We start from the raw sequence: 24532 nt of genomic DNA on the forward strand, positions 1-24532 counted from the left end.
GAATACTATATAAGTGTATGTATCCTAACCTTTATGTTTATGAGAGTAAATACAATTCTTCCAATCCTAAACTCTCATCACTCTAATATGGTATCAGAGCAGGTTTGCTCCAAAATTTTGATTTAGCGATCAAACTTCTTTTTTTTTTCTTTTTCTTTTTCTTTTCTAAGCCAAGTGCTTCTAAAATTCAAGTTCAACATGAACCTCTGAATCCGAGCCATCGAGCTTCTTATTCAAGCCTAAGTTGAAAATGTAAGAGTAGTAATACGGGAACTAACACAGAACACAACACAAGGATTTTTCTCTTCAAAGATACCTCACTAGTAAATCTGTTTGTAACTTACAAGTATACAGAACCCGATTTAGAGCAACCTCAAGACACACCTTGATTTGCTACACTAGTCTCACTTGTTCTTGAATCGATACGTGATTCAAGAACCTCTCACCCAAATCTCTTAGCACACTAGCTCACGAAAACTCTCACAGATTTTCGCTCACCCTTTGCTAAGTATTCTCTCAGTTGTGTTAAAACTCTACCTAGCTCTAACACGCCTATTTATACTCAATAGGACTTGCGGCTGATCCTCGCCTAGATTCTCCTTCGGATTACACCAAATCTTCATGAGAATCTTCACCTTCCTTATCTTCTCCTAAGATAGAGGAAACTCGATATTATCTTCATAGATCCTCCAAGATACTCCAAGCTTCCTATCCACGTCAGCTTCTTGTCTCTTGAAGTGTCCAGCACGTCCTGCAGCTCCAGCTCACCTCCACGTGTGTAGATTGCTACGCAAGTCTTTCCGTGTCAGTTCCAGAGCTAGTCGGACTGCTACACGCGCTGCTCCAACCTTGTTTGCATCTTCATAAGTGCCTCTGAATCTAAGCATAATGCTTCTCTAATTCAAACCTAAATGCATCTGAATCTAAGCCATAGAGCTTCTTCTTATTCAAGTCTATCATGGACCTCTGAATCTAATTCACATACCTTTGATTTTTGAGCTTCTTAATTGTTTTCAAAACTACAATACTTCTCCAATCTTAATTGTTAAAAAAAAAATTATCTTTTAGCTTCAACTTTCAAGCCATCGTGCTTCTTTTTCTTACTCTTTCAAGCCATTGTGCTTCATGTTTTCTTAAGCTACAAGATTTTTGTGTTAGTTACTCTTTCAAACCAATGGGCTTTTAATCCAAAAGAAAAACAAAAACAAAAAAAAATCAATCAGCCATCAGCTTCTTTTAATTTTCTTCTTCCTCAAAGACAAGGTTCATCACACCTTTTGTGCTTCCACTGCACCGCCAAAACATTGGTCCAAGCCGAGCCTTATAACTATGTCACCAACACGAGATCTATGATCTCCACCATGGCTCACTGCCTAAGTGCTTCCATCAAGAAACCAAAGTGCTTCCTTGCACGCATAGTTGAAGCGTCTCCTTCAATGGTCTCCCAAAGCATCCACCGTTTGATTCCCATGGTGTCTTTGACATCACCATATCAGATTTGTGACTCTCTCCCGCAAGGTCCTCTCACCGCCACGTCTGTCACTTTATCATCTTTTCATGGCTCCACATGTTCTATTGTTACTCACATATTTTTTAACTACCGTCAAAGTCAAGCCCATAAAGAGTCCAAAGCAAGTTGATCTCAAGACTCCTCACCTTAATTCGATCAATTCATGGTCAACCTCAAGCCGCTAATTCCGCATTTCTCCATTCCCCCTTGAGGTTGAGGGAGCGTATAGAAGGATCTAGAAGATTCATAATATTATTAGTAAATATTGTATAGTTATTATTTAGATATTATAGAGATTTGTATCTATTTAGTTTAAGAAATATCTTTAGTATAAATATGTATGTAGTCCTAATAATTATTCTCATGAGAGTCAATATACAATTCTTCCAATCCTAAACTCTTATCACTCTAATAGCTTAGTGTTATAGTGACCGAAATCACTAAGCAAAGCATTTTTTTCACATCCCTGATTCAAAAATCATAATCATTAAAGGGTTCTCTCTTCTCGACCCAAATCACATAATAAAAAAAATTAAAGTAATTATCCTCAATATCATTTTTTGCATTTTATTATGTTCGATAACATTCTTCTGTTTATTTCTTTTACATTATACCCAAGTATTTGTCGGAAAATATCACCTTTGTAGACGAACTGTTTACGTCCATTAGTCCATACGTATCATGATTGTATATTTTTTTTTGACAATTAATTTTACTTTTTCCTATGTAAATTAATTAATACCATTTTAAATCAATCAATTTTTTTTTCCTTCGCGATCTTCCTTCTTCTCCTCTTCCTCATCTTTTGTCCAAAGAAATAACATCAAAAGTTTTGCCACTGGATGTTACCAAACATTCAAACTTTGACTTTTTCTTGGTCCCTCCTCTCCCATCGCCGCAGATACCAAGTCTCCTCTTTCCTGTCCGTGACAAATTATATATATATATATATATATATATATTATATAAAACAAATTCTTATAAAAAGAAATTGTCTTTCGGAAACATATCAAAAACATGTCCCCATTTGTTGGATTAGTTCCTATCTTGGCCATAGTGACCATACAACTTCTTCCACGCAGCGTTTCGTCCCTGAACCTCACCAATGAGTATCTACACCACGAATGCATCAACAGTCAAGGGAAATACAAGAAGGGAAGTCCATTCGAAGATAACCTCAACCGTGTAATCCGATCAGTCTCTACTACTAGTAATTTTCGCGACGGTTTCGACGACACGGCCTTTGGCGACGGTCCCAATAAAGTCTACGCCCGACTCCAATGCCGGGCCGACTCCTATTGGTCCAAGTGCCGCACTTGCCTTGCCACTGCCATCGCTGGGGTAAAGCCACTTCAGTATTATTAATTAGCAGTCACATACTTATTTACATGCATGACCGATTCTTGGCATATGTCAAAAACATTTTTGCACAAGCCCAAAATATGTTTACATAAATTGATCCATACTTTAGGGGGCTCATATATTAGGAAATATAGATTGATTTTATGAAACTAAGGTCTTAAATGTATATAAGTTCTTACAGCTGACAATTAGAGGAACAATGCCCATGATAAATATAAGTTACATGAGTAAGTGTAAATGTATTCTTTTGTTACATACTTACATCTTACCTGAGTAAATGTCGATCCTAATACTCTTCATGGATCTTGAATGGCTGAATCCAGATGAAACTAATAGGCATTAATTATGGCTAGTACCAAAAAGAAAAGCTAGAGTATATATTATATTTATACGTATACTAGTCCATGCAATATTGTTCTTGATCTTGTTGTCAATATCTATATGCCAGCTTCGTAGGAGATGTCCAAGAAACAAGGGAGCAATAATATGGTATGACCAATGTCTTTTGAGGATATCTACGATCCGTGTCTCCGGGAAGATCGATTACGAGAATAAATTCTATTTGTCCAACCCGAACAAGGTGAATGGAAATCCAGTGTCGTTTAATAAAGAGACGTCAGCTTTCCTTGAGAACCTGGCCTATAAAGCCACTGATACAAAAAACGTAGATGGCATCGCGCTGGTGCTGTACGCGTCTGGAGAGAAGACGATTGGGACGACTAATCTGTATGCAATGGTCCAGTGTACGAAAGACTTAGTATTCAACAGTTGCCTTGAATGTTTGAAATGGATTTTGGAAGAGTTTCCAACGTGTTGTGATGGTAAAGTAGGAGGTAGAGTTTTGAGTACGAGCTGTAACTTTAGGTATGAGCTTTACCCTTTTCTTAGAACATGAAGAATGCTCGACTAATACTCCATACTAAATAAAGGGGTCCAGCTGAACAAAACACGGTCTAGAATATTGAATGTCTTGTGCTTGAATATGTGTCTTGAGCGAATAGAAATGTACTTTCCTATTGGTGATTTGTTTTGTATAACACACATTTTTTTTTAGTCACTCACACACGTATATTTTCGGATTTGAATCTAACTTAACATGCACTGTAACGAAACTAGTACAAACTAGTAGGATACAAGCCTCATCTCATAATTCAGCAGCTTGTTTGAGAAATTAAACCGGTCCCAAGTAGAGTTTCTTCTAACTATCTAGACGTATAAACATGTTAAAGTGCATTTTATTACCAGCTTTAACGTTAGATCCATTTATCACCGCTAAATTAGAGTTTTTTTTTATAATGGTTCTAACCTTTATTTTAGATCCATACTTAGCGATAAAATGCAACACCAACTTTTTTTTTTTTTTTTACTTTTGGCTTTTGTGTTTACAATTTTATAAATGAGTTTTGTTTAATATACAAATAATTGTGATTCCGTTTAAACCATAAAATTACCTCTTGCAAACGCAACAAATTAACAATCGAATTCTAGTAGATGACTAGATGCTAGGCTCAAGCTTATACTAATTGAATAGTTATTAGATACAACCTTGTATCCTAAGAACACAATATTAAGGTTGCTTGGTAATAATTTTACAATCACCAAAATCAGTAAACAAAGCAAATGTTTCACATCCCTGATTCATAACCAAAGGGTTCTCTCTTCTCGACCCAAATCGCTCAATAAAAAATACAGGTCTTAGTTATGCAAAGACATATCTCCAACATAAGGGAGAGAAAAGACAAAAGTGTGTAGATCATTATGAGAAGAAAAGCAAAACCACCACTCTAGTCTAAACTTGAAAGAAAAAAACTCTCTTCTTTTCTCATCTCTCATCTTCCTGTAGAACTTCCAAGACCCACGCAAGGATAAACCGCCCGCACTGATATATCTGTCTCCTTGGACTTTCCAGCTCCTCCTCCTCCTCCTGTTGACGTTTTCGACTTTCTCTGCTTCGATTGTTTCGATCCCATAGACTGATCATTCTGTTGAGTTAAGTCTAACCCTGAACCTGACTCTGACCCTGAACCTGTGCTCTGATCTCTCTGTTTACCCGTGCTACGTCTTGATGGCCTTGTTGATCCTCCTACCCTTGTTGGAGACTCTGCAGGTGAGTTGTTTGTGCCTGTGGATGATTTACGCCTCCCTTTGTTCCTCTGCCTCTCCCCGGAGCTCGCAGGTTTCTTGTTCGAACTTCCTTTTGCCTCAGCCATTGGAGACTTATACTCATGCATCTGTAGATTCCCATGGAAAGAAATATGTATGAGCTCATGATGTACAACCAAATCTTTATATATATATATATATATATATATATGTAGTGTAAGGTTATATATACCCAGCTTGGGGTCGTAGCAGACGGCCCTTCCCATCCTATATGAGCAACATGTTTTACATCGGTCGGTTTTCCAATCTGCATCTCTGGTTCCTTCTCATCCTCTGCATGCAACAATTTATACGCAACATTTTAAAATCTTTATTTCTTGGTGATTGTATGTAGGCATGTGTGAATTTTGTTCCGAAAATTAATAAAAACTCACCGAAGATACGAGCAATGTACCTCAACCCTTTTAATAGACCCTTCATTGGTGAGGTCATGTTCAACTTGCAGCTGCATACCTAACTTGCACACCAAGCAAAACTCAAAAAACTTTTTTCGTAAATCAAATTGTTTTTCTTCTTTTTTTTTCTTTCTCTTAAACAAGTTACAATTCTCTACTCGTGTTGTACATAAGGTTGTAATAGAGAAAGGTGTAAATCGAATCCTATAATGAAATAAACATATTAAGAAATCAATAAAAATGAACTTACATTTTTTGTTGGAGGAGATAAAACCCTATCAACAAAGAAATTGAAACATATAGATTTCCAAGAGCTACGAGTTTCTGCAAATTCAAGAATACATAAACAAACAAGAACAAGATACAACACGTTCTTTGTGTTGAGAAACCACAAAAAAAAAAGACAAGATAAATTTATAAAAAAAATAAATAAATACCGGGTTACAAACTTAAGAACGATAATGATTTTCCAAATTGATTCAGGAAAGATCAAAAGGCTTTTCTCTACTTCTTTTGTTATTTTCTTGTTTATTATTTTGTTATGGGTCTCGAGTCGAAGAGGAGGTAACGTAAGGAAAAAGAAATCTCAAATTTGTCCTCTTTTCTTTGAGCACAAAGGCTCTTTTTTTCTTTCTCGTCTATTTCTTTTTTTACATATGCCTAATAGATACGTGGCAGATGGTTATTAGATGTAGAAGTTGTAAATCAACGGATAACCATAAGATTTCCCTTAATTATTTGGTGGTGTCAATGAAATTTCTCCAAATCCTATATTAAGGTTCTCTGAGTCTTTTTTTACTGGCAAACGCGGGAGATACGGTTTTTTTTTTTTTTTTTTTTTTTGGGAAATCTTCATGAAGATTCAGGAAGCAGATTGAAACTTCCACCTAAATACTGAAAGTGTTCGATTAAAATTAACTTTCATGTAAGCATGTGAACATTTTTCCATATATATATATATATATATATATACTTATCTTCCGAAACTAATTTTTTATTGCTATTTATCATTGTTAACAACCTTCCAACCAATACAATTCATTTCGTTATTAGTATTCAAAATTTTTAGACACTTTCTAATTGAAAAAAATAAACTTTTTATACATGTCAAATCTGATCAACTAACTCAGAATTTTATCTGGAAATGGAGTGAACAAGTCAACGAAGTAATTTTGGAATTTTATCTTAATTTTGGATAAAATTTTATCTTAATATTGGAAACAAGTTCACAAGGTTCTGTTTCCAGAATTTTTTCTTAATTTTGGAATCAATCCATTAATCAACGAAGTAATAAAAACCACTATACTTTAATTCATATTCAAAGCTAATGTATGTATATTGTTTTTAATATTAGACATACCATCGTTATTTTAACTTAATCAAATTAAAAAACTTGCATTTTTTTAACTTTTTAAACTTGCATATTTCGCGGGTCATTATCTAAAATGTGATTATGCTGAATCGATTAATTTATCGTGGACATGGTATTTTTTAACTTTTGCTTTCTTTCCCTTTTGGATTTGAAGGACTGACTACTTGAACAAAATTTTGGTAAAGAAGAAAATAAAATAATTACACCATTTCATGAATAAAAATAAGAAAGGAAAATAAAATTATTAAAACCATTTCGTGAATAAAAAGAAAAAAAGAAAATAAAAATAGTGAATGAATTGATGATGCATAAGACTTGTCGTGGATGTATTGAGATCGCATTATTTCAGACTAAGTCGACTACGACGGAGGAGGAAGAAGAAGAGGGTGAATGTGAGGAAGTATGTTAAAGTCACATCGGTCGCACAGTTGTTCAGGGATACCTTAACTTCTGCTAGTAGCAATGGAAATGTGATTACTCCTTTTAATAATCTTGAAAAAAATGGGCTTTGAGCTTGATTTGAAGTGTTCAGTTGTTTAATCAGTACCGTGAAGGCTTTCCAGATGTCAACTTTGTACCACCAGAGGAGGAATTGGAATCTGAAACATCCTTGCCCTCTTCAGAATCTGAAATCTGTCATGATGACCTTGAACCACCATCGCATTCACCAAAATATGAACCATCGCCTCCGGGAGAAATGCCGGTATGTTATCTGTACGAATATATATATATATATATATGTTCTGATCCCCAGAAGGTAGACTGGGCGGATCCTATTGCTACGGTAATTTACTACTGACTCTTGTTTATGCAAATGTCTGTGTTTTTATATATTTTGACTCAACTCCCTCAAACAGGAATTCTTGGGTCACGTTGGACTTGGTTGCTACTATATGCAAAAGGTAAATTAATCTCTCTTTTTTGCTTTAAATCGAACTTTGTTTTGTCTTTGCTTAAGGTACAAACTTTTAATTTTCGAGCCGTAGCCGAAGATGAAGGCCAAGGCGGAGAATGCAAACTTCTACATTACCTTCTCAACCCGTCACGGTTTTCCCTTCCATACCGTCACAAGGAGAACAACGACTGGAAAACCAAACCAGATGTCGCTTGAATTCAAGATGTTGATGTGTTAAGAAGTATCCCTATCGTCCCATTATGTATCTCATTTTAACTATCGTGAGAGTTCTTTCTCCAGATGGTGTGGCTACATTTTATTTTCTCAATGTTTCGCTTGTTGTGTGCTACTCAAGTAATTATGACTTCTCGTACATCCCCGTCTTGCTACTACTTTGTTGTTGTAACTTAACTTTGATTTGAATATCAAGAGTGTTCGTCCTTTGTCCATTGGCTTTAATTTTTTTATAAAACCATTTTACCAATTCAAATGCACATTAAGGGATATAATTGGATGTAAATATTATTAATGCTCACCTGTTTCTGGGAATAGAAAAACAGAAATTTGATCTATTAACTATAAGAACGCGCAAGAATCAGAAAGGAAGTATAAACTAACTTAATTGCTTAACTTGTTTGCTCACACACAAATTTGTTTCAGTTAATTTCTTGTCTCAGCCTCTAGCGTGCCTCTTGCGTTCTTCCTCCAGCCTCTTGCTTTCTTTCTCCAGCCTCTTGCGTTCTTCTTCCTCCAGCCTCTTGCTTTCTTTCTCCTTGTCCAGGATCTGGCGTGCTTCCTCGGCTTCCTTGGAGAGAAGAGTTGGGTACACAAATTTCGACAGAGGTGGAAATGGGTTGTCAATAAATGGCCCATACCTACCGGTGGTAAGGCACATCATCATCATCTCGATTGATATTTTCAAGTATCCACCAACGCCAAACTTGAGCCCGCCACTTGATTTCGCCCAAACATACTTTTCTCCATTTTCCCCTTTACCCACACCCGTAATGTTAATGCCATGCGTATTAACATATTTTGAAATCGTAGAAGTGGGTCTCCAGTAGATTTTCTGCAAAATCAACAAATGTATGAATAAAAAAAGAAAATTACACAATTATGTTTGTTTTTCTGCAAATTAAAGAATTTACCTCTCCAATGCTCGAGAACTCTGGCTCGAAGATAGGTATGGTAGCCGCAACAGGATGCTTCTTTACTGTATCAAGTGTCTCTTCGATGCTGTCCAATTCCTTCACATCGTCGATATACGCTAGGTTCAGATAACTCCTTGGCTCAACGCTTTTTTTGCAGAAAGCATTATCAAAAGGGTGTGCTGCTTCCATTTGGATTCCGTTATGTTTGACATACACCAACCCCTCATAAATAGGACAAACATAACATTCATGGCCCGGTTTCTTCTTTCTAGCAGGCGACTTTCTTGTGAAATCAACAAGATCTTGAGCAGAATACTTTGTTATTTCGGTGTCGCGTCCCAAGATTGCTCTCATAGCACTAAAAATAATAGTGCAAGAATAGGTCATATGATCCAACTTTACTAAGTTATATAAAACAATAAATATGTAAAAAAATCAAACTATGTGAATATTAGTAGAGAAAATTTTTGTAAAAAGTATTTTTTTAGTATGAAAATAATAATAATACTGAACGAATGATGCTAATTTCAAATTTTATTGGCTAAGTATCTCATATGGGAAAGTTTCAATTGATGTAATGTGGTGTAAATATATATTTAAACTACATTCATTCATATTTATTACCAATATTTTCTTTTCTTTTTTTGTTGTGGGAATCATGAAAAAATCTTAGTTTATTGAATCCAACCAATGTTGTAGAAACATATATTGAGTTATCTTATTTTTCAGGTTTTTTAAAAGTTTTTTCTTATGTTTCTCTGTGATTTTCTCTTAGAAAACTATTCACTACTATACTGTTAGGTCTAAGATATATATATACAATTGAAAGCCTTTGGTCAAAAAAGCAAAAAAACTATATATATATATATATATTACTACAATTAAGACTTCCATGTTTACGGGCTTGTGATCGATATCATCCAAATAATGTTTCATCTCATTATTGTAGCTTGCTATCTTTATTCTCTATTTCAGGTTTGATTAATAGCAATTCATAAATATTTTTATATTGATGAATAAATAAAAGAGACCCTTGCTATCCATAATATCACTACTCACCTTTTAAAAATATAAATCTATTCTAATAAAAGTACAAGTTTGAGGCTCCTCACCCTGTCCACATCAGCTTCCGAAGAATTTCTCTCGCAATACCACGTCAGCACTGAATATTTTCACATTATCATTGTGGCCAGACAGCAACAGAAGCCCAGAAAGCAACAGAAGCCCAGAAAGCCCAGAAGCGTATCTTCTTCCTCGCCTAAACTCTCAACGCCGTTTTACCACGTTCGTCTTCCTTCTCTTTCGGTTCAGCTTCCAAGTTTCTGCAATATATAACTCAAATCCCGGCAGTGCCTTCAGTGACCACCTCAACAGATCATGACTAAATCATTCAGTCTCACGTTGAGTCTCGACGCTTTCCTTTCCGACGCGTTTCATAAGCTTTTTATTTTGTTATAGTGCTCACTGACGAGATGATTTATATTTTGTTTGGATCTTAAGATTTGATTTCTGTTTGGTATAGAATAATAAAGTAAGAAATTTTGTGTTCTTAGGTGTTTGTGAAGTCCCACAAATCGAATGCTTACTTCAAGAGGTACCAAGTGAAGTTCAATAGAAGAAGAGGTATCAGGTATGTATTGGTTTCTTATTTTGTTTCATAAGCTTTCTCTAGCCGATGGTGAAAAGCTCCCAACGATTCGTTTTGAAACTTTTCTTTAACCAATTACATTCAATTTCTTCTCAAAATGTGCAGGAGAATCTGATTAGAGAGAATTATTCGTTCTCTAACACTGTGAGGAGACTTCAAAGAGATGTGGTGATTTGACTCAGTTTCTAATTTCTGAAGTTACGTGGAATTGATTGAATTTAGCGAATTTGGTGCATATTGCGGGATTCACGAAGACGCTTATGATGTCTCTTCAAGATGACGACCAATATTTATGAAACTTCACTTTCACTTTCTTCAATTTGGTTTAAAGAAATCTTTAATTGATTCATCTTCGGGTTTCAAACAGACAGGAACAACGCAAATCATGGCTAAGCCAACACCAAACGGTATATTTCTTGCTCTCTGTGTTACATTCCACAATTGTATCAATTTGAGAAAATTAGTGAAATTTTGTATTTATCAAATCTATGTTCAGATGATGATACAAAGTTTCAACTTTCAAGACATTCATCAATCCAATCTCAAACTTCTGAAGCTATTTAATCAGCTACAGTGGACAATGAAAACGATGGTATTGTGTAAATCTCAAGCCTCAAGCCATTAAAACATTTTCAGTGCCCGGTTTCAGGGCTTGAGTTCAACGGAAAGTACAAGTTTTTCGCTTAGAGGGGATGCAGACACGTGATGAGCGCAAAGGCGTTGAAGGAAGTGAAGTCTTCTTCGTGTTTGGTGTGTCACGCAGATGTCACAGATTCTGATAAGATTGTGATAAACGGTACAGAGGAAGGAGGTTGGTATTTTGAGGGAGAAAGCAGGAGAGGGAGAAAAAAGGCGCCTCAAAGAAGAGCAAAAATGGCTTAGCCGTGGTGGCTGATACAGGAGGAAAGGTCGCAAAGAGACAGATGGATGATGTGAATGTGAATGGCAATGGCATTACTGTGAAGAAATTCAAGGCGGGAGATGCAGTGCCGGTTAATGCTACCAAGGAAGTCTACGCTTCCCTCTTTGCTTCCTCCAAGAAGAAGTCTGATTTCAGGGAGACTTACTCTTGCAGATCACTCCCTCTCGGTAGGAATTGATTTGGTGGAGACATGTTGTTACCTGCTTTCCTTTGTAATTTGCTCTGGTTATATTTGATATATCAATCAATTTACATTTGTTATTTCGATATTGGATAATCTCATTTTTTTGTTTTCCTTCGCAATTGGCATACCCATGTTTGAATCCACTGTGCTAAAACAATGAATTTGTTGTATTATCAGCTGCAATTGTAATAAGAAGATATGTATGTAGTTTATATCAATGCGCGGAGAAGAGCTTTGCGGCACAATTCAGAAGGTTGATAAATTATCCAAAAAGACAGACATGCAGAATTATGAGTCAATTATCCAAATTTTACAAATTTGTACTACAAGAAAATATTAAAGCTGGCTTAAGAGTCTCTCATGCCAAATTCTACAAATTCATACTACAAAACTGATAGATTTATTAGTAGTACCAAAACAAACTTAACTAAACTAATTACTTATAACAAAAATAAACAAAAAACAAGAAAAGTAACTTATCATAATCAGAAAAGTTTAGAAAACCAACATATAAATTAAAACTAATAAAATAAAAACATTAGAACAAAACCGCGCTTAGCGTGGACAATCTCTCTAGTACTCTTAAAAGCAACAATATGGGATTATAAATAAAACCGTATTAACAAACACTAATTAACTTTTTGCAAATGAGAAATGGGTGAAGGAGAAGAATCAATATCTCTTCATAGTTCATTTCACAAAAATGGTGAGAAGAAAAATAATGAGAATTATGATGTTAATGAAGAGGAGTATGATGCAGATGCTTATGATGAAGATAGACCTAAGGATGACATGGATGTAGTGGAATCAGAGAATGAGATCACTGAAAAAGGAGAAAAAAATATAGGGAATCAGGTCGATGATGGGAATATGTTGTGCCAGAGGTAGGAAACGCTGAAACTGATGGTCGCTTTATTTCTTTGCTTGAAGAGGCAGAGAATGGAGAAGCTTCTAAAGGAGATAGAGTTTTTAGAGAAAAAGTTGTAGGAAAAATAGATGTTAGACCATGAACATTGCTGTCTCTTACAGCATCTCTTAAAAATAAATATTATTATTTTAATCAGTGTTTTATGTAAAAGTAGAGAACACGTCGCTTATATTAGAACGCATAAGAGACGTTTTTAAAACATGTGAATGCATATGATTGGTTCTTCAATATGGAGGAAAAAAAATATTTTTTCCTTCCTCACCTTTTTCCTGACACATGTTTCATCATTATTCTTTCTATTTTAATAAAAAATATTAAAAAAGTTTATTAAGAGACCCAATTGAGTTTCAACAATGTTCATGCTCTTAGAGAAGAAAAAATTAATGAGAGTGACACTGAATATGGTTTAGGAGATGAGCCGTATCCTGATACACTGGTTGATACTGATAAAGAATTAGAAAGATTGACGGAAAAACCAAAAAAGCGTAGAGGTAAAAATCAGCTTTATATGGACTATGAGGAAGAACCATATCTTTGGTAATTTCAAACGTTCAATAGAGGAGATGAGTTTAAAAGCCAGTTGATGCGTTATGCTCTCAAGACACAATTCGATGTGATGGCAAAGTCTGAGGCTCGTAGGATTGCTGCTGTTTGTTGTACTGAAAAATGTAAATGGAAGGTCTTTTGCTCTGTTGAAATTCCTATGAACAACTGGACGGTAAAAGTGTGCCACAACAATCATAATCACAACAAAAATAGCCGAGTGAGACTGCTGAAACAAAGTGTTATTGTAAGTCTTTATAGAGAAGAGTTAAAAAGGAAGGTTTACCTGACTGCAAATGAGATCAAAGACTCAATCAAGGAAATGTATAATTGCATTGTCTCAAGGTCGAAATGCTCAAAAGCTAGAAGAATGGCACTAGACGTGGTTCTTCACGACTAAGCCACACAATTTGCTAAGTTATGGGACTATGAAGCAGAACTGATGAGATCAAATAAAGGTGTTAGCACCGAGATTGTTACAGTTTTTTTAAGAGGTGAGCAAGTGTTTGACAAGATCTACATTTGCTTTAAAGAGCTGAAGAACACTTGGAAAAAGGTTTGTAGACCTATCATTGGGCTTGATGGATGCTTTTGTCGATGGGATTTGATAGGTGAGTTGCTTGCTGCAACTGGAACGGATGCAGATAATAGAATATATCCAATATCATGGACTATTGTGAGGGTTGAAGACAATAAAAGTTGGGCATGGTTTGTGGGCAAGTTAAAAGTAGACTTTGGCTTGGGATTAGGCGAAAAAATCACCATCATATCAGACAAGCAGAAGGTTTGTTTTCTATACTTTTTTCTTAAATATATATTTAATGCTCAATTGGAAAAAAAGTTTCTCATCTTCAGAGTACAAAGTTCTGTTTTGGGTTGTGGCGTACATTTACAACGAAGGAGAGTATGGTGAGAGGATGAAGGCTGTCGAAGACTATGATGTTGCAGCACATGAAGTCTTGTTGAGAACTAACCCAGAGACATGGTGTCGAGTCTTTTTCAATCCAGAGTCACAGTGTGCAGATGTTCACAACAACCTTTCTGAGAGTTTCAACAGGATAATAAGGGGAAAAAGGTTGAAGCCAATTATCAATCTGTTGGAAACTATAAGAAGACAGAACATGGAGAGGATAGCTCGGAGATGTAAAGAAGCAGAACCATCAGATGGAATGCTTACACCAAATACACTCAAACTTTTGGAAAAGTCAAGGGTTGATGGGAAGTATTGTTCAACTTTACGCAGTACGAAGAAGGTGTACGAGGTTAATGAGTTTGATAATGGATATACTGTAATCTTATCAACTCGTGAATGTGCTTGTCATCGATGAGATCTTACAGGTATTGTTCTTTTTTCTGATTTAGGTGATGATATTTAGATGTAAAAACATTTTACTGGAATGGTTACAGGTCTTCCTTTCAAACATGCCGTTTGTGTCATCAATGACAACAATGATGATATGAACAAGTATGTCTCCAAATACTATTCAACAGAATTTTGGAAGAGAACTTATGAAGACAACATCAGACCTGTGAATGGAGAAATATTGTAGAAAAAAACTGGTAGGATCCCAATATTAGTGCCTGATTTTCGTAGGCCACCTGGAAGACCAAAGACTTACAAAAGAAACAAGGATCCTTATGAGTCTCCAACCTAAAAAGCGAAGTCAAAAAGACATGGGAGATCGGTTCATTGTTCACATTGTGGTCCAGTTGGCCATAACAAAACTAAATGCAAAAATGAACCCAAGGTTGAAAAACCAAAGAACAAAAGAGGTCGTCCTCGTAAGAACCCTCAAGAGGTAAGTTTTAGATCTCACATTGTCACTATTCAAAACTCTTATATTAACCACTTCCATTCTTATTTTTCAAGTACCAGTTCGTAGGCAACCCAGATCAGCCAAAAGTACAGCTCCCACAACATCTCTTAATAACTCTTCAAAGCCAGTTGCCAAGAAAACTACAAGGAAACAAAGACAACTTTTAAAAATAGCACAAAGCCACCTTCCAAAAAGAGAAAGATCACTACAAGAATACAGGCCAAAAACCTACGGCAAATATCGTCGTTAAAGCGTAGGAAACAGCCCTTTCTTACTCAATACTTACCAAAATAAGTTATAGGAAATCGGCCGTCGAAAATTTTAATTGGTAGGAAAGTCGTAGGAAATTCCGTAGGAAATTTACTACGGACAGTTTGGTAGGACTTTTGTCAGAAATTTTTGACCAAATTCCTACTAATATCCTGCGATTAGTTTTTCCTACGATATTTTACTTTCTTATTTCCTACAGTTTCTATTGTTTTTCTACAAAATATTTCCTACGATTTATTTACGATAATTATAAAAAAGTAATTAAATTAATTTCAAAAATAAATTAATTTCGAAAATTAAATTTGAAATTAACAAATTAATATTAATTATAAATTTGAATTGTATTATATATAAACCAATTTTTTTCTTACAACAAAATCAAAACAATTAGTTTATTTAAATACAACACTATAATAAATTAAACATTATAAGAAAATTAAATCAACAATTAAACCAAACAATTAAACTAAATAATTAAACCAAAGAAAAATTAAAAAAACAAAAAAACCTAAACCCTACACAATGGAGAGACACAGCCGCTTATGGATTCATGGCCGCAAAAGGTTACAATCAACCCAGACGCCGCCGCTCATGGATTCGTGGCTGCAAAAGACACCGCCGTTCATGGATTCATGACCATTGCCTCAAGCTTTTCGACCAATCTCAGAGGCGAAGTAGAACTTGGACGAAATCTCCAGATCTATCACCACCAGTCTCACCGGACATTATCCTTCAAATCTCAACAAGGAAAAACCACCATGACAGCACCGCAAAAGGAGCACCACCACCGGATCTCGTCCTCACACAGCAGCATTTGTTTCCACCAAAATAACAAAAGCTTAGTTTTGTGATTTTTCTTAAAAAATTAGATGAAGAAGAATGAAGTTTGGGGAAAAAGAAGAGAAAAAACTGAAGAGATGAAAAAAAGAGGCGGCCATTTAGAATGAAAGAGGTAAGGAAAATGAAAGGTTCTCGTGTATAAATTTAGGTTATAAAATATTTCTACTGAATTCTTACGTTTTACCTACAGATGATATTTGGTAGAAAAATGATAAAAAAATTTTAACGTCTTTTTTACTAATTTCTGACCAAAGTTTCTACGGATATATGTTTAGTAGGAAATTGATAGAAAATTTCCTACCATTTTTTATATATTTTTTTCATAGGAAAAATGGTAAAAAATTTCCGACGATTTTCTTACCATCCTAATATTTAGTTTATTTCTACCTTTTTCTTATTAAGTTTTGACTAAATTTCTACGAATTCACATTTAGAAGGAATTTGGTAGAAACTTTCCTACCATTTTTTAATGTATTTTTTTCGTAGGAAATTACTTACTACTTTCCTACCATTTAAATATTTCGTCAGAATTTTGTTGAAAATTGGTTAAAATTTTCACCTACCAATAATTTCGTAGGAAATTTTGTAGAAATATGACATGTTTTCTTGTAGTGGACGTAGACCGCTAGTACATCTGTGTTCCCACAATCTTCAAGTGCCTCTCATCCATCAATGTCATCTAATTGGCAACATATATCTAAACCTAGAAGGGGACGACCACTAAAAGTTAAAAAGAATGTTGCTATTCCAAATGGGTATGGGTATTAAACTGTCCGTATACAAACCGTGTCTTCGAAGTTTTTGGATCACGAGCTCACGATATATCCATCACTTCCTCTGAACAACGACCAACATAGTAGACTTTCTTTCAAGTTCTTTAATTTGTTTTTGCTTTTTATTGTTTAGTAAGACTTATAGATATCTATAAATTGTGACTCTCTTTGTTTGAATTATGATTTTGCTGTTTTGCAAGACTTATGATACCATCTTATGAGTGTCTTTTTTCTCTACTTTGTTGAACAACATTGACATTAGAGATTAACCAGAAACTCTAAATATCACTAAACAACATAAGAGCATCTGCAATGGTATTCTATTTCTGTCTCTAAACTCTATTTTTAGAGTAAAATCATCTGCATTGGTACTCTATATCTTACTCTATAAATAGAGAAATGAACAGTATATCTCTATATTTAGAGATATACTGTTCATTTCTCTATTTATAGAGTAGAACTTTTTTATTTACAAAACAATCCTTAAACTTTCATATCTTTTTATTTGACTCTTAAACAATAAGATACCACATAATATTATACTTAATTAAACTATATTAATAATAATTAGTTATATAATCATTTAAAAGTTTAAAATAAAACAACAAAATATAATAAATAAAAAATTTTAAAGTATAATTATGTTAAATTATTGTTAAAACTAAAATAAATAGAAATTTTTTAAAATATTTAAAAGTAAAAGGACTTGTAAGCAATTAATAATAAGATTTACAGTCAAATATAGAGGCAACCATTACAGTAAACCCCTTTTTTATTTATAAAGATCTCTATTTTTAAAGTAAAATATAGAGACAACCATTGCAGATGCTCTTATACGACACAAGAAAATACAAACATGTTACACATCACTGACACCACTTCTTGTTTGAGGATTTCCTTTTTGTGTTCTCATCAGTCCAGGCTTTTAAAAGCTTTTCTACAGTTATAGAGAACCCACAAACATGCTTCGCTGGTTTCCATTAATTAATGACGAAGTCGAGAAAGAGATAATTTAATAACGAAGAACCCTAGAACTCGAGAAAGAGAGAATTTAATAATTGATTTTTCCTCACCCAATAACCTGATCCATTTTAATAGAATAACACGTGCTTAAAAAAATTAACAGACTAAGAATCTTTATTAACGGAGGTTTAGTCTCTTAACAAAGTCATCGTTGATTGTTGGTCAATCCATGATCCAGCACAAATTACATGAATTGAAGATTTATGTTGGAAAAAGAATTAAGTTCAAGGTTTAAAGTAGGAAAACAAAAAGTTCAAAGTTTTAGTTGGGAACGGGTGAATACTTCAGGGTTTTTATGGGAATTTCTCTAAAATAAACTTAAATCTGTATATAATCTTGATAAAATATAAAAATCTCGACGTTGTTACTTAAAAGTTCTAACTCTAAGATTTCACAAATCATGATTTACCATATTCAATTATTTGAAGTACTTTTATGTTGTTTTAGTGTTACTTTTTATCAATAGTATTAGATAAAGCCACATATTTTTCAAATATGCTTTAAGCCACTCAAAATTAAGGACCAGCACTGCTAACTGAAGCACGTTATATAATGACAGGCTGCTATCTCTTTCTATGTTATTCAAATGCAAACTTTTAGTATTAAATACACATGCTTTCAATTCTCGTGGTTAGGAATCTAATATGAACACTAAGATAATTATATAGTTCCTTCCTATAAATTGGAAAACTTAACTTGTCCATTTTTTATTTTTAATTCTTGTACCGTATACGGATTTAGAGGGAATATGGTTGTCCAAATTTTAATTTTATGTTCATAAATGTTTGGAAGCAACATTGATGTTGGAGAAGCAAAAAGTCTCACTCCTTTCATAAAATTAGATCGACAATTCAAATGTATTCATATTTCCATTCCAACGTGAGTAATTTACTTAGTTGACAGTCGTCTCGTTTAAAAGAAATTTGAGTTCATGTTTTTAAATTCAAGTTCCAACTATTATAGAAAGAAAGAAAAAAAAAAACGAATTTACATGTTGTACTCTTAAAGCCTGGTAAAATTATAACCAAGGATAGTGTTAAAATACCAAGTGGAAATTTCTGGATGGTGTAAAAATTTCAGGGGATCCACCTCCTAGATCGGTTATACGTGATATGCAGGTTTTTGGAGTCCTTGTGTGACTATGTAAGTAGCTGTTATGTATTTTCTCTAAAGTAGTACTTAATCGCTATACTAAGCTGAACATCTCACTTCTTTCAAAGAAGTTGTTCTTTGGTTGTTGTAGGCATCTCGGACTAAGAAGTATCAGCCTTCAAAACCCGTTGTCGTTGAGGTTCTAGGTTCTGTTGCAACTGTTGACGGTGATTTGGCAACCTTCTGTCCCCACAAACCTCTAATATTTTGATATCACCGATTTATAAAACTTCTATCTGTGAGGTGAAACATATTTTCTATTGCTTACTGAGAATTCTGCTACAACTGGTCGGAGTTGGTCTTTTTCAACTAATTGTTTTTTGCTTTTGGATCAACCACAGTTGCAATCTGTAGGCTTGATGATTCCAAAAAGGTTTGGACCTTTTAAAGAAAATAAGCTAGCCCTCTTTGGCTTTATTTTAATTTTAACTAAATCAGTTTTTCTAACGAGGGCTTCAATTTTGTGTCTAGATATTTCGGGTGGTCTTCTTGGATTATCCAAAGATCAAGAGATTCCTAGCCGTGTTACTGGATTCTCTTCTTCTTTACAGGTGTGTATGTGACACTGTTTTTCATTTTCCAAGCGGATGTATCTGTTAGTAATCATGTTTTGACTTACTGTTATCTGTATCTGTTTGCAGTTTGTCTGATGATCAATGTCGTGAAACTTTAGTTTTGATAATTGATAATGGTTCCAGTAAAACAACTTGGTGGATCATATGATATCCAAGGTTTTCTCTATGTGTGTATGACACAGTATCAGAAGAACAGTGAACTTACATCTTCTGCATCTGGTCAGTGAAATGTCAACTATCATCGTGTCTTCCACTTTACACTCTTTCGCAGCTCTATTTATAACTGCCTTGGTTTGCAATTTAATTGTAGGGAGGTGGGCTAAGAAAATTCTGGTTGTTGTTAGAGATAAGTATCCTGTTGAATTACGTGCAATGGTGATATGAAGAAGAGAGGAATGTGCCAGAGATTTTTAATATAGATCTGAGACGTGGGGTACAAGATATTTACCTAGCTTGCAGAGTATGCAGGAGGAGTTGACAAACGCGAAAGAGACTAAGACCAGAAAAATCTAAAATCGCGTGTGAATAAGTGAAGAGAGGTTTTCTTTGTTTTGGTTAAGTGTTGAATTACGTACGTAGTTTGTATCTACTACATGTTGAATCTCGTTTATGTTTTATCTTTAACTAGACCAACAATGTTTACGAATCTTTATCAATTTGGGTAGTCGAATTCTATCAGTTACATCAAATTTCTCGATGGAAGCATTTTAAAAGAAAAACATCACTAATTTAGAATCACATATTGAAGCTAATCCTTTCAAACGTTATTAACAAACAAACAAAATATGACCCTAAAGTTGTGATTGTACATTGAATTATGTTAATTAAGTAGGTCTTGTACTTAAACAGATCTTTTCTCGTAGTTACATATATTTTTTTAAAATAGCAAAATCACGATCTTTGTTAGTGTTATTAATTAGTACCATTTCGAAGAACTAAAGAATACTACCAAAAGAAAAGAAGAAGAAAAAAAAAAGAATCAATTAGTTCCAACTCTTTCGAAGAAGATACTTAGGAAGCCTTAAAAAAAAAAATGCACAAATTGATTTAGAAACGCGTTTGGGATGTTGATGAAAACTTCTGATGAGATTATGCATACTCTTTTAAGTTTTAAGTTAAAGAAGTCACAATGCAAATGATACCATAAAATATATAACAAACTCAATGCTTTTGCCTATTTTCGACAATTTTCACACCTGATACACATTGATCAATTTTCCGTACATACGTACTTTTTTTTAATTGTAAAAATTCCTCAGACTAACCTTTAAGGTTAATGAAATGACAAACCTAACCTAACATATTGAAGGGCTTATTAGACTAACTTTATAAAGTTGGTTTAAGTCTATTTTATCCAGATGTTGAATATTATTACGAAAATGCCATTATGATTTTTTTTTATAATTTTTTTTTTTGAAAAAACTTTAATTTCGAAAAAACTTTAATTGACGAAAAAAAACATTTTTTAAAACGAAAAAAGCAAAAAAAAAAAAAAAATACAAAACCAAAAACTAAAAAAAAAAAACCCTAATTCTTCTTCTCTCTCTCTTTCTCTTGCGCCGTTTTTTTTCTCCCATGGAGCTGCTTTTCTTCAACCTTTTCATTCCTCTCTTGCTCTCCTCTTTATCTTTTCTTTTGTTTTGTTAAATTTTGTTGTATGAATATGTATTCTCACCGCGTCGCGCACAACCGCAGTGGATAGACGTTGTTTCGATGGATTGGTGTGGTGTTGTGGAGGTTGTCGGCGGCATAAATTTTTTTTTTTCAGGTACGTTTGGTAGATATATTTGGAAATCGACTTTGTATTTTTTTGGTTGTAAAGTTCATAATGTGTGATGGTAGATTTATTTGAAAAACGGTATGTAGTTTGGTAGATTATTAGTTATTTGATGGTAGATATATTTAGAAAACGAAATGTGGTTTGGTAGATTTATTAGTTATTTGATGATAAAATTATTTTAAAAAACGATGTCGTTTGGTAGATTTATTAGTCATCTAATGATAGACTTATTTGTAAAACGATGTGGTTTGGTAGATTTATTAGTCATTTAATGGTAACTTATTTGAAAAATGATATGTGTTTGGTAGATTTATTAGTTATTCATGGTAGATTTATCAGTCGTATATATTTGAATTTTATATATGAATAACAATAATTGTTTATTTTTTTCTGACAGATTATGGGCTTTGCCATGGTGAACAAATCTTTGATGAGATATCCAGCACCGATCCGACATGTTTTACTATGAATTGTAGATTTACATTTGGTAGATTTGTTTTGAAATGATGGTAGATTTATTTTGAATGATAATATTTTTGTTTTCAAATTATATTTGTCGTAAAACATTGATCCAGACATTTCACATTTTTATCACAAATTATATTTGTCGTAAAACATTGATCCAGACATTTCACATTTTTATCACATTTGCTAGGAATGTTATTATTCAATTATGTTGTAAAAGTTTATGTAAATAAAGTTAAATGTAACAAATATTCAAAAATAAAAATCAAAAGATCATAAGTTAAGAGATGGTTATTACAAATATGACATATATGTTCAAAGTTAATATGAAAAGCAAAGTTATCTTAGAGAAAAGATATATCATAGAAAAAATATTCATGTTAGAAATTTTTGATCATTGATTATGACATCTATATTGTAAAGACCAATACTCATCTGTGATCGAATCACAGTTAACCGACATAATCTTAGCAAACTCATGCAAAGAAAACGTCAATGGTAACAAAACCAAGTCAAATATAACCATGGAACAAGTCTACCATATGTACGAAACCTGTTTAACATACAACATTCCAAAACAAGTCTACCAAACCGCTGGTTTTTTCGTAGATAGGAGAATATATTTAGGACAAAAAAGTAATTTCACTCCATAAAGTCAAATGTCTGCCAAACATTAACTACTAAGTCTACCTCAAGCATGAAAAATAACTCTACCATATAAACAAGTCTACCATAAGCATGTCATATGTCTACCAGATCAAGGTTATCTTTGTAAATACCAAACTTAATTAATCTACCATATTATTATTTTAAGAAGTCTACCATACGTTAGATAACTCTACCAGATTACATAAACTCTACCAAACATACAAACAAATCTACCAACATTTCGTAAGTCTACTTCATGTAATTATTAATCTACCACAAACCATAATGAAATTTATTTTAAATTTAAGTCTACCACAAAACAAACATATCTACCACAAAACAAATAAATCTACCAAAAGTTTTTAAGTCTACCTCATGTAACATATAATCTACCACTAACCGGAATGAATTTTAACTGAATTAAATCTACCACAAGTCAAACATATCTACCACAAAAGCGAAAACTCTACCAACTATATATAACTCTACCATAAAACAGATAAGTCTACCGCACGTATTGACAACTTTTTTCACATAAATCTACCGCTAAAGGAAATAAGTCTACCAACACAGAAAATAAATCTACTTCATTGTCAATAAATCTACCGAAAAAGTCAACTACGCGAGCAAGTCAACGCTTTTTTTAACAAGTCTACCAATACTTTTGACAAGTCTACCATTCACAACAACAAATCTACCGAAACATAATAAATCTACCTCTCATCGTCAAAACTCTACCAAGATAAGTCTACCAACATTTAAAAACTCTACCAACTCTCGAATAAATCTACCATCGACCTAATAAATCTACCAACAAAATTTCTGCGTTGACCAAAATTTCATAAGTCTACCGTCAAAGCTTGGTAGACTTATGAATTTTTTAGCGCCATAATCTGCCTACGTGGCATTAAAAAAGTAATGACATTTTTGTAATTAGGTTTTTTTTAACAAAGGCGAAAAGGGTGTTTTAGGTATGCTAGGTTAGTTTTGTAAAAAAAATAAAAGTACGTCGAACGAGTAATATAAATACTTTCTAAGATTAGTGTAGTAATCCTCCTTTTGTAATTTAACTAAAAACTCATCATCATCTATGTAGGGGTTTTTTTTTTGTTATAGGGGATATTAGTTTCCATCAAGTTAAATATCATACTTTTTCCTCGAGAGAAAGACAAAATGATATCGATTCACAGAGTTATAACTTGCCACTAAGTCCATATTATGTATATAACCACTAGTAAAATCGTGTTCCAAAAGTTTAAGACCTTCTGACCAATTTTTCTATGTTTAAAATGCCATTCATTAATCTATGAAATCAGATTTTGAATCTAGGATAAAGACGATACCAGCAAATTTATAAATCAAAATATCAAATACCAAACAGGTAAACATATTTACAAGTTAGTTTATGAAACATAGAAGTTTTTGATTGTATAGAAAGTAATAATAAACAAATTGAGAGAGTTCTTGAATCAATCTTTTTGTTAGTACGTTATATATATGATATTTGCGAAACTGAAGTAGTTATTGAAGTAAAAATCAGTCTTACGAATTCTTCAGATTTTTTTCCCAGAATTAGTCTACTACCGTATGAAAATTTAGCTGATTTTTTATCCATTGGACCAAACTTATTTTTTATGGGTTTAATTAATAGAAATCAAATAATATTGGAGGATTTGATCATATCTTCCTCTTCTATAGTTTACCTCACATAAATGGATTTGATCATATCTTCCTCTTCTATTGTTAATTTACTTCATCTAACTTAGTTGTTCTACTTGTTACCTATTTTTCTCACTTCTACCACGAAATACAATACAAATTAATCACATAGTTGTCCCTGTAATACTACAGGCTTTCGCTGGTGAGGCTTCCTACCTCTAGTTCGAGCCATTATCGACAAAGACGAGAAACAATAACAAAAACGAAAATTGAGAAGTTTTGAAAGATGACGAAATCGAAGAAAAACTAAGAAGAGCATTCGCCAGATTCTACGCCAAAAGAATCTCTCATGTCTCGATGTTCAATTTTTTTTTAACTGACTTGATTTTCCTTTAGTAAAGGAAAATAAGGTAAATGTTCGAATGAATCTATGGATTATCGGGTTAAATATTTAGGT

The 24532-nt window shown here is 33.5% G+C and overlaps 4 protein-coding genes and 1 long non-coding RNA gene across 5 annotated transcripts; 3 read left to right on the top strand and 2 right to left on the bottom strand.

Annotated features, from left to right (window-relative positions):
- The first annotated feature begins 2527 nt into the window (after positions 1-2527).
- LOC18025113 (cysteine-rich repeat secretory protein 42) lies at positions 2528-3767 on the top strand. The gene is made up of 2 exons (XM_006405970.1): positions 2528-2851; positions 3321-3767. The coding sequence occupies exons 1-2, from the start codon at positions 2528-2530 to the stop codon at positions 3765-3767; spliced, it is 771 nt and encodes a 256-aa protein (XP_006406033.1).
- A 799-nt stretch (positions 3768-4566) lies between these two features.
- On the bottom strand, positions 4567-6051 carry LOC18025114 (CRIB domain-containing protein RIC5). The gene is made up of 5 exons (XM_006405971.2): positions 5868-6051; positions 5681-5754; positions 5410-5488; positions 5208-5308; positions 4567-5103 (listed from the first exon to the last, which is right to left on the bottom strand). Exons 3-5 carry the CDS (start codon positions 5465-5467, stop codon positions 4702-4704), a joined length of 561 nt encoding a protein of 186 aa, XP_006406034.1. The 5' UTR covers positions 5468-5488; positions 5681-5754; positions 5868-6051; the 3' UTR covers positions 4567-4701.
- A 1055-nt stretch (positions 6052-7106) lies between these two features.
- LOC112088845 (UPF0725 protein At1g19565) lies at positions 7107-7935 on the top strand. The gene is made up of 4 exons (XM_024159148.1): positions 7107-7202; positions 7347-7586; positions 7660-7704; positions 7789-7935. The coding sequence occupies exons 1-4, from the start codon at positions 7107-7109 to the stop codon at positions 7933-7935; spliced, it is 528 nt and encodes a 175-aa protein (XP_024014916.1).
- Positions 7936-8370: 435 nt separating this feature from the next.
- Positions 8371-9202, bottom strand: LOC112088846 (KDEL-tailed cysteine endopeptidase CEP3-like). Its single transcript, XM_024159149.1, has 2 exons — positions 8846-9202; positions 8371-8766 (listed from the first exon to the last, which is right to left on the bottom strand). The coding sequence occupies exons 1-2, from the start codon at positions 9200-9202 to the stop codon at positions 8371-8373; spliced, it is 753 nt and encodes a 250-aa protein (XP_024014917.1).
- A 928-nt stretch (positions 9203-10130) lies between these two features.
- LOC112088997 lies at positions 10131-11708 on the top strand. The gene is made up of 4 exons (XR_002900813.1): positions 10131-10248; positions 10402-10478; positions 10602-10903; positions 10993-11708. It is a non-coding gene; the product is annotated as an uncharacterized LOC112088997 (long non-coding RNA).
- Positions 11709-24532: the final 12824 nt, after the last annotated feature.

Source organism: Eutrema salsugineum, unplaced genomic scaffold, assembly GCF_000478725.1.
Source record: "Eutrema salsugineum unplaced genomic scaffold, Eutsalg1_0 scaffold_13, whole genome shotgun sequence".
NCBI lineage: Eukaryota > Viridiplantae > Streptophyta > Magnoliopsida > Brassicales > Brassicaceae > Eutrema > Eutrema salsugineum.